This window comes from Poromitra crassiceps, assembly GCF_964638095.1.
Source record: "Poromitra crassiceps genome assembly, chromosome: 21".
Taxonomy (NCBI): Eukaryota; Metazoa; Chordata; class Actinopteri; order Beryciformes; family Melamphaidae; genus Poromitra; species Poromitra crassiceps.
This window is the reverse complement of record NC_139638.1, coordinates 27135370-27146437: the sequence shown is the minus strand read 5'-3', so window position 1 is coordinate 27146437 and position 11068 is coordinate 27135370. Positions and strand designations below refer to the sequence as shown.

The 11068-nt window shown below is 43.7% G+C and overlaps 1 protein-coding gene across 1 annotated transcript in view; it reads right to left on the bottom strand.

Moving 5' to 3' along the window:
* zdhhc8a (zDHHC palmitoyltransferase 8a) overlaps window positions 1-9665 on the bottom strand; it is a gene marked incomplete at both ends in the record, with an annotated part of 18903 nt that extends 9238 nt beyond the window's left edge. The window contains one exon of the mRNA XM_083657403.1: window positions 9574-9665. Within this exon, the coding sequence (XP_083513529.1) occupies window positions 9574-9665 (92 nt within the window). The remainder of the gene's footprint in view (window positions 1-9573) is intronic.
* Window positions 9666-11068: the final 1403 nt, after the last annotated feature.

The following is an 11068-nucleotide window of genomic DNA, read 5'->3' as shown; positions in this document are numbered from 1 at the left end:
TATAGTGGCAGAGAGACAGAGGGAGGAAGGTTCACTGGATTATATTAAGACTGTTTGATTGAATGTCACATTTTTCACTTATATATGCTGTATGGGAATTTTCTATTTTAGTCATATTCGTCTTGGCATGGTTGGTATAATGAGTATCTCTATCAGTTTAGTGATCAATAATAAAATATCATGCAGCAGCATCTTCTGTGAAGGCTTCCATATATCAATTAGTTACAGTGTAACTCAGAGACCACAGCAGTCAAAACGACTTCAATAATATCAGACTTAATTGAACACCCACTTCCTCTGGACTCAATACTTCTATTAATTAACGATGACTCTAAGCTTATAACTTGTCGGGAAAACAGAGGAAGATTTGGCTTGCTGGCCTAACCGCAGTCAAGAAAATGATAGCCCAAAGATGGCTTCCCCCTCACTCACTTAGCATTCACAAATGGCTAGCATACTTTCGTGATATATAGTAATGCTTGAACTCTCCACAGCGAGGATTAATAGAGCGAAGTCCTCAACTCTTGAACTCTGGAGAGATCTCAGATCTCTGACTTAATGACCTCAGTGCCTCAGGAACCAGTGCTCCAGTAGCGAAGTGTGAGACAGTTACTTTAAACAAGAGACCGCGAAATGATGTCATTCATCACATGTTCTTCTGATGGATATTGGGGTGGGTGATATGAGGGGACAGGTGGGAGGAGGGCTCATGCATCCTGGCTATAATGTCTGTCAACAATGTCTTGTACCTGTGCTGAATGAATGATGTCAATAAAAAAATTGATCACAAAAAAAGAGACCACAGCAGCCAGGCAGGCCCGGGCGCACGTGTAAATCCTGATTTACTTCACACGACAACATTCGCCATACAAATGTATTCAGCAGAAACGTCAAAAACCTAGGATGCCATCAACACCTGTGAGTGAAAGATCCAATGGAATGAATACACTTCATTTGAAGTGAAAACTGACTGAAAGTAGGAGTTCTGCACCTCAGACATATTATAGACCCCAGTCCAGCTCCGATCCCCTCCCCCTTTAGGCTGTGGGGGAGGGGCATCCCCGCCACCCTAGAGGAATGCCATGGTGATGATGCCATGCCAGCTGCAATCCCACTAATCCCTGGATTATGAACTCTGGATTACAGAGCACACTGCCAGTCCAGTGCATTGTGGAATCCTCACATCATCAGACACCAAACAACACACCGAGCATGCAGACTCACCACGTATCACACAACACGCTACACTACTATGGGATATGGATGTAACAGATATGGATGGTTACATCCATATCTGTTACATCCATATCTGTTACATGCTGTAACAGATATGGATGTAACAGATAAGAAATGAAAAAAAAAAGGATTGGATGTAACAGATAGGGATGTAACAATATGACATTTCACACTACAGTATGCAGTATGGTACGGTATCTACCAAAATACCATGGTATATGGTATTTCACAGTATATATTAATTAAAGTATTTTGATTTTTTTAAGAAAAATATTGGTTTATTTATATGAGAACATTTACGCAAGAGTCTTCCGGTACGATAACCGTGGTTGCGTAATATCGCTGTATATATTAAAACAGTGTAAAGTTGTATTCATGAAGAAACATTGGACCTATACTAGATTTTCTTCATAGATGTGAGCAAATTTAACATAATAAAATTATGAAAACCTTAAGAACCAGTGAATTAGGCTACAAAAAGATTAAAGAGCATAATATGATCCCCCTTAAAGCTGATATGTAGTTGTATCCAAGTCCTTTTCACTAATATGGTCATGTTTGACAGGTGCTTAAACTGTTATAGCCGATCAGTTTCATTAAGCTGTGTAACACGCTGCGTAATTAACTCTGTGCAACACCACCCCTCTTGTCGAACTATAAAAGATCTTTAAAAGCTTAGGTGAGCCCAACTAAAAAGGTTAATTCAGAGGACTGAGTTGAATAATGTGATATAAGAAAATTATTCTAGTGTACTTTTAAATTATTGCCGCTAGCCTTTGAAATAATAGTGCTATTTGTCTGTTTTTAAACTCAGTGTTTTGCCAGACTAGAACCCTTTTCCTTACAAGCCAGGCCAAGCCTTTACAGTGAGATCTAACAAAGAGGGATTTGATCTGTCATTGTCGGTTTCTGTCATTGTCGGTTTCAGCCAATCATATTTGCTCATACTGAAGCAGTGTGACTAATGTGTTGGCATCACTTGAAGTCAAACTGTGGCAGTTGACTCAGCCTTTAAAGTCCTGTAGCCTTTAGCTTCAAATGTTACGTAAAAGTTTGATCTATTTCACTACATTCACAAAAAAAAATTAGCTCAATATGGTGAGATTACAATGACAAAACACCATGCCGAATAAGCCCAGTCCCAGAGTGCGGATGAAACGGAGAAGGTGAGCGGTCCTCCCACTGATTTTTAGCTTTGCATGTATGCAGCTTGGTCCGTGATTCAAACGTGAGGCCAAAATGGTTGATGCTAGAATGGATCGCCTGGAGGGACATGAGCAGTGGTGATCAGTTTAGGGGTTGGGTTTAGGCATGGGGAGTGATTATTGGTTGGACATGCATGCGCACACAAGCACACACACACGCACACGCACACGCACACGCACACGCACACGCACACGCACACGCACACACACACACACACACACACACACACACACACACACACACACACACACACACACACACACACCTAGTTTAGTTTGACCTAGTCTTGTTTCTTGTGGAAGGGATTTACAGTGTGGATGGATGTCTGTGCAGGACGGCCTGCCTTCATCACCCTGCCTTCATCATCGCTTTGAGACCATCTGGACTGCGGGGAAAGACGCTTCATTACGCTGCAGTGTGGCAAGACAAGCCCCGCCTACTGAAACACAGCACCGCAGAGAAGAGCAGTGTTCAATCACACAGAACGCTAAGCAGCTCTGCAGGCAGCACACAGGCTGTCCTCGTCCCAGGCAGCACACAGGCTGTCCTCGTCCCAGGCAGCACACAGGCTGTCCTCGTCCCAGGCAGGACAGTCTGCACACTGGCTGTCCTCGTCCCAGGCAGGACAGTCTGCACACTGGCTGTCCTCGTCCCAGGCAGGACAGTCTGCACACAGGCTATCCTCGTCCCAGGCAGCACACTGGCTGTCCTCGTCCCAGGCAGGACAGTCTGCACCCTGGCTGTCCTCGTCCCAGGCAGCACACAGGCTGTCCTCGTCCCAGGCAGCACACAGGCTGTCCTCGTCCCAGGCAGCACACAGGCTGTCCTCGTCCCAGGCAGCACACAGGCTGTCCTCGTCCCAGGCAGCACACAGGCTGTCCTCGTCCTCGTCCCAGGCAGCACACAGGCTGTCCTCGTCCCAGGCAGCACAGCCAGCACACAGGCTGTCCTCGTCACGGGCAGCACACAGGCTGTCCTCGTCCCAGGCAGCACACTGGCTGTCCTCGTCCCAGGCAGCACACAGGCTGTCCTCGTCCCAGGCAGCACACAGGCTGTCCTCGTCCCAGGCAGCACACAGGCTGTCCTCGTCCCAGGCAGGACACAGGCTGTCCTCGTCCCAGGCAGCACACTGGCTGTCCTCGTCCCAGGCAGCACACTGGCTGTCCTCGTCCCAGGCAGCACACAGGCTGTCCTCGTCCCAGGCAGCACACAGGCTGTCCTCGTCCCAGGCAGCACAGGCAGCACACAGGCAGTCAGACAGCCAACTCAGCACTGCTGGCAGGCAGCTCGGGCTTCTCCAATGTAGAGAGAGTTGTTGCTGTAACCGCTCTGAGATTTACTGTCATCACCGCCATGTTTGTGAAGGATTTCTACGTAACATCAGTGAACAACATCACAAGTAAACAAATCCACTCACAATATCTCGAGAATAAAACTCAATCTGATCTCGTCCAATCTGCTCTGGGGGGCAGTGGTGGCCCAAAGGTTAGAAAAGCGAGCTTGTGAGCATGAGGTCATCGGTTCAATCCCCAGGACCGGCAGGATAAAGCTGGGTGGGGAACGTGAAAAAGCATTGCTTGCTCCTCCCTCATCACCACCACTGAGGTGCCCTTGAGCAAGGCCCTTAACCCCAACCGCTCCAGGGGAAGCAATCAGTGGCCAGCAGATCAGACTGTGGTACAACGACAGTTAGCTTCCAGGTGTGAATGTGTGTGTCAATGTGAACAGGGCACTCCTGAAAAAGAGAGCATCGCTCTCAGTGAGACTCCCCCTGTATAAATAAAGGTTTAAAAAAAGCGGACAAAATATACAGATATCAATTTCTTGCTTATTTCTCTGAATCTCAAACTTCTGAAGTGTCCGTTTACTCAGAGGGTACAATGGACAAAACAAAGCATAGCTCAGCGGTCCAGGACCCAAACCATGTGCTCACAATGTCGCGGGTTCAAGTCTGGCTCATGATCTGTGTCTCATCATGTCATCACTCCAACACCACTCCTGTCTTCACGGCACAGTATCCAATAAAGACACAACTCCTTCAAAGATGTGACAGTGCAAAAATGATGTATTCAATTCCTTTGAAATGGTTGAACCTTTTCTGTCAGCCATTTTAAGCTGCAGTCCAACATAATTATGAATGACCGTGAATCTCTTATGTTTTATATTTTGCGCTTTGGTGCATTATTGCAATACATTTGAGTATTCTGAACGCACAATCCTGTTATTGGATAAACTAGGTCCTGTAGTACCTGTAAAGATCATAGTAATAAGTGGCATTTCTCCAGAGGCATTTGGTCTTTGCTGGGCGGAGGTGGCCTGCCTCCGTTAACAGTGAGCACTAACTATCAGTGTTGGGGGTAACTCATTACAAAAGTAACATATTACATGTAATATATTACTTTTAGCAGTAACTCAGTAATATAACTTATTAGGCTACAACTAGGATTTCAGTAATATTATACCAGTTACTTTGTCAAGTAACACAAGTTACAAATTGCATTGGTGAAAGTAATGCAAAAGTAGTGTAATAAGTAACTAGTTACTCTACACAGACAGTAATATGGTAAAGTAACTTATTACTTTCAAATTAAAGTAACTAGTAATATGTAGTATATTACATTTTGAAAGTAACTTGCCCAACACTGCTTACTATAGACCAAATCAGCGGGATGTTTACATTTACTTCCGGGTACCCCTGGGTCCACACATTATAATGGCGGTGAACGGCACAAACTGACGTGTTGAAGACAAAAACAGACAAAGAAGACAAAAATGGTTCGTCCGTGTTGTGTTGTTGTTTAATATCATTCATAACAACACTTTCACTAACGTTAGTGGAGACCAGACTAGCTTATTTACCTGTTGGACCAGACCAGAGTAGACTTGACGCTAAATTAAATTAACGTGGCGTCGGTAGCTCTGTCTGTAACGTTAACGAGTCTGCTCTCGCCGAGAAGAGCCTGGTGACGCGAGGTTACGAGTCTGCAAAAAAACAGCGAGTTTGACAGACAAACAAACATTATTAGCTAGCTAACACTACATAAAACAAACACAGAAGAAAGGCTAGATACGTCGGACAAGCATGTTTACCAACCGTTTAACCATTTAAATTGAAAGTAGTCGGCCGAAAACAACGAGAGGGTTTGACAGCATTTATTTGACAACACGCACATTTAAACCTGCCGCCTTCCCCAAGTGGTACCCGGAAGTAAATTTGTTTACATGGTGACGTCACGGTGATTTGGTCTATACAGTAGACACACATGTCAAGGCCCCACGTACAAAGCAGGAAGTAGAAGCTGATGGATCTTATCAGGCCACGCCTCTAGTAGTTTTAAAGGTCCTTTTCAGACTCAACTAAAGTTGTGATGGAAATACATATAGAAGCATGCACTTATGCAAACACACACACACACAGAACAGCAGATGCACAGACAATGATCTTTGCAAAAAAATAGTGCCAGCCGTACTTGCCTATTACTTAATCAATAAAACGGTAGCATAAACTACCAATTCTCCTCCATCCTGTTGAAATATACATCGTTTTTAAGTGTTTATGGCTATCAAAACTGACCCAACAAAGTGAAGAGGTCAACTTATTCACCTTAGGTTCCAACACAGGGGTCAGCCAGTTACTTCCTATTGTGTTTACTCTTCCTGTGACAGTACAGTACTAGTGAGCAGGTAAAACAAACAGGTGTTTTGAACAGGAAGTCATAAGACAACAGGGGTCAAGTGGGCGGGGCTACATAAGGTGAATAGGGGTGGCACGGTGGTTCAGTGGTTAGCACTGTCGCCTCAAAGCAAGGAGGTTGTGGGTTCCAATCTCCAACCTGGTCCCTTCTGCGTGGAGTTTGCATGCTCTTCCCGCGTTTGCGTGGGTTACCTCCGGTTTCCTCCCACAGTCCTGACACAGACATGCTGTGTTTGTGTAATAATGTATATAATCTAGTAAAAATGTAGTAGTATTTATATGATGATGTAAGTAACCTATGCTGTGTGTTGATGTACTGTAGTATACTGTGGTGATGCTATGTAAAGCTCTTTGAGACATGCTTGGCTATTATAAACATAGCTGGACTTAGGGATCATGGATGTGAATATTGTCACGGGCCGTTCCAGAGTATTCCAAGTAAAAACCCATGAGGACACAGGGGGAGGGGGGGTGTGTGATTCACAATATCCAGGGTAACGGCAAGGTAGACGTTATGAAGGCAAGGTAGACGTTATGACGCGTGGCAAGCGATGTCTCTTTCACTCTGCGTTACCAGTGGGGTTGGATGGAGTGTGGCACCTGTCCATCTCTGCTGCTGGAGGAAGGGAGGAAGCGCCGCAGCTGCTGACTTGGCAGATAAGCAGCATATAAAAACGAGCTTTTGCTGGCAGTTAACAAAGTACCAAATCGCTGCCGGATCTTCTCCGGAAAGACGATTATTCTAGCCTAGTGTTTTATGCCGATCAATAGCAAACATCGAGCCAAAGCAAACTTACAGACATGGCAGAATGTCACACTGTCGACCAGTTGGTGGGTGAGGCCTTGGACTATTTTCTCTCGTGGTGGATGGATATTGTCATGACACGGAGACGGAGCACATAGAGGCAAACACACTGTGGTTTTGTTTTGAGCTGAGGAGCTTGGAGACGTTTTAGGTTTTGATCCTACTGGGCTGAGTTAGTTACAAAATGCCTTATATGATGACACACTTATGATGACACATTCATACTATTTACTATCCTCACAAGTCTGATGATATTGCTCAATTGTCTCAATTAAAAATTATAGAGCTCTGATGCAATACTTTATTCAGTCAGTCAGTCACTCTGCCTGTTTTCAGCAGGCTGTTAAGACATTTTAGCATACAGAAATCAATCTAAATCAATGGGGTAATTATGGGATATGGTAACAATGATTTTGCTTAGAATTGAATAGAATACTAACTTTCCCAACAAATGATGATTTGTACTGTGTTTATAAATTATATGGAGTCTATAAAGTGAGGACATTATTCATGATGTCTACTTAGACTTGCAGAGTCATTAGATTAAAACTGTTTTGAAGCACTTAGCATTCCCTATTATATAGTTAAATCGAGCCTGATGATGTCCTTAACACCAAACAGAATTAACTTGAAAATAGTCCATTTCCAACCGACACAAGGACTCATACATTCCCATCCTGGAGCCGTAGAGCGTGACAATAAAAAAGAACATAAATGATGTTAAATACCTTTTGGAAGGCTTTCTTTACATCGTTAAGAAAGATTATGAATTCACTTTCTGACATAAAGTACTGTTAGGAAAGCATAATGGGGGTGCAGTGTGGACACAAATCAGGAGAAACCTGCTTTGCTTTGTATAGAGAAAATCAGTGGGTTTGGACTCATCTTCAAATAGCTAATATACATTCAAAGATTTGAGACTCGACTCCCCTATGAATCGAAACATGGCATTGACCAAAGATCCTAATCCCATACTCCCAATCCGGTGGCAAAACCAACAGAAACAGTGCGGAGCTGGAGAATAGCTACATGAGAAACTAGGACAGATGTGGCTACTGAGGTCAGGGGTCAACAGACTTAACGTAGAGCTGCTGTGGTTGCGACCCATCAATAGTGGGGCTCCGTATCTAAATAACATGCTTGGCATGTCTGACCCTGACATGTTATCCCTAGTTCTTAATTATAAATACACGATTTAGAAGTGGAACTGTTTTGAGATCAACTGGCTATCAGTCTGAAGTCTAGCAAATATGTCAGACTGACCTGCATCATTCACATTGGACATATTTAGTAGGGATGTCACAATATATCGTCCCACGATATATCGCGATATCAAAACATGACAATATGTATCGTTGAGATGAAATCTCATATCGTGAGAAAAAGAAGCTGAACATGGTGGCACTGATCTGCATCTGATTGCATGCTCGCTCTCCTTTTCATTGCTTTGTTTGAACAGACGAGGGACGTTACAGACACGGAGGATGAAAATGGTGAAATTACTCAAATTAGCGTGGAGGATGCCCCCTCAACTTACAAATCGATCGCAAAAAAATATTGTTAAAATATCGTATCGTATCGTTATCGTGAACCCAATATCGTGTATCGTATCGTGAAACTGAGTGTATCGTGACACCCCTAATATTTAGTAATAAAGTGTGATATTATAGTAACTTTCTTCTGCATGCTAGTGGCTGCAAATGGGACACGGCATGAGCTGAGTCTTGTCACTCATCCCCTCATGCCTGCTTCCTTGTAAATAGGTCAAGGAGACTAAAATTAACTATTCGAACATGTTCCAAAATGAAGACTCAACACACAATTGATTCACTTTGTCCTGGATTTAAAGACACACTGCGCGCTCATATGACTTCTTCCAGCTCAATTCCTCACAGATACGGCTCATAATCACATTTTGATGCATTCTATGCTGCTTACTCTGAGTCCTCCAGCTGCAGTTGGGTGCAGACCATTATGGGCAGGCACCCAGACTGGACTCAGAGCCAATCAGGTCAGATTATAGTTTTTGTCCTGCTCCATTTTTTACATTTGTTTCAGCTACAACTCTTGATAAGATCAAATAAAAAAATACGAAAATAATTTAGGCACTATGGGTTGAATATAGGTGAATCTCCAAAAATGTTGGCGTACCCCTTTAAATGGCAACTGAGGGTATACATAGTGAATGACTGGGTGTGGATCCCATACATAGGACAGTCAGTGGTTGTCAAGATTCTCAAAATAAAAATTCACTTCGAAAAGACCACTACAAAACATAACCAAAGATAAATAATAATAACAATTGTAATGGTAACAACAACAATAATATAATATAATATAATAATAATAATAATAATAATAATAATAATAATAATAATAATAATAATAATAATAATAATAAATAGATATGGTATAAAAATATTTGTATAAAATACAAAATATAAATACGGACGAACAGACATGGATGGATGAACGGATGAATGGATGGATGGATGGATCGATTCATGGATGGATCGATGGATTGATGGATGAGACTTGGACCCGGTTCGGGACAAAAACAAACAGTGGGACGTGACGTCATCAACTTGTCATTTTCGGCCATGCTGGCACGGGTTTAACTCAACTAACTCACGTGAAGACGAAGAACAGGCTGGTGGAGCCCAGCAGGAGGCAGGCGGCTGTGCACACCGGGATGAAGGCGCTGGCTCTCAGCCTGGCAGGCATGCTGCTGGCCGGCGTCCCACAGGCATCACAGGCTCATCCTAATAACCAGAGCAGCGACAGACAGGCAACACGGGCCGGGGCGACAAGTGCTGCTGCTCGACGGATCCCCGCCTCGCCTGCCCCGCTTCACCCACCACCGCAGAGCGTAGGGAGAGGACGGAGACGAGCATAGCCGAAAGAAGAAGCTTTTTTTTTTTTTTTTTTACTCCGGCGTCCCGTCCGTCCCGTGTCTGTCCCACTCCCGACCGACTCTGTCTGTCTGTCAGACCCCGGCTCGGATTTACCCTGAAGGTGGAGCTTAGAGATGAATCATCACGTGAAGCGCTACACTGTACTGCCGTCTCTGGGACCCCCTGCTGTCACCTACTGATGGAGATCTGAATCACACACACACACACACACACACACACACACACACACACACACACACGCACACACACACACACACACACAATGTATGTAATCTATATACTCTGTGTGTGTGTGTGTGTGTGTGTGTGTGTGTGTGTGTGTGTGTGTGTATATCTATATATGTGTGTGTACGTGGGTGTATGTATGATACACACACACACACACACACACACACACACACACACACACACACACACACACACACACACACACACATATATACACACACACACACACACACACACACACATGTATATACTCTCTCTGTGTGTGTGTGTATCATACATACATACACACACATATATATATATACACACACACGCACGCACACGCACACACACACACACACACACACACACACACACACATATACTCTGTGTGTGTGTGTGTGTGTGTGTGTGTGTGCGTGCGCTATTGTACAGTGTATGTAGGTATGTATGTTAGATAATCATTTATAAAAGTTACGATCACGTTCTTAGTGAGAAATGTCATCAGTAAGCAAAACCCCCCACTCACTCACTCAAGCCAAAAACACTCAGTGGTTGCAAACAGCTATTGCTCTGTCAGCCCTCCTGCTTCTTTTTAAATGGATTGCTTTAGTAGCCAGGCTATAGCGTCAGATCGTTGGCATTCTAGGGCAAAGTCTTGCACTTAAGTTATATTAAGCTGCAGCTATATTTTGTCTGTGGCTCTTTAGGGACTTTTACTACGGTTGCACTTGCTCAATGGGAGATTCAGATTCATGCTTTTACATTTTTTTTTAGCTTTTTTCCTCACTTTGTTTTGTCAGTCACTAGGCTACTACTCTTTTGGTTTGGTCAGCTATGTTGTGGACCTACTACTATGATGGGGGGAAAACACAAGTCAGTTTCAGTGGGACTACCTACCTGATGAATTCTACATAATTATGTAAAACAAAATAAAATAAAAATAAAATAGCCTTACAGCACAGCTGGGCTTGGGCTTCCCCTATAAATATCCTTAGACCAAAG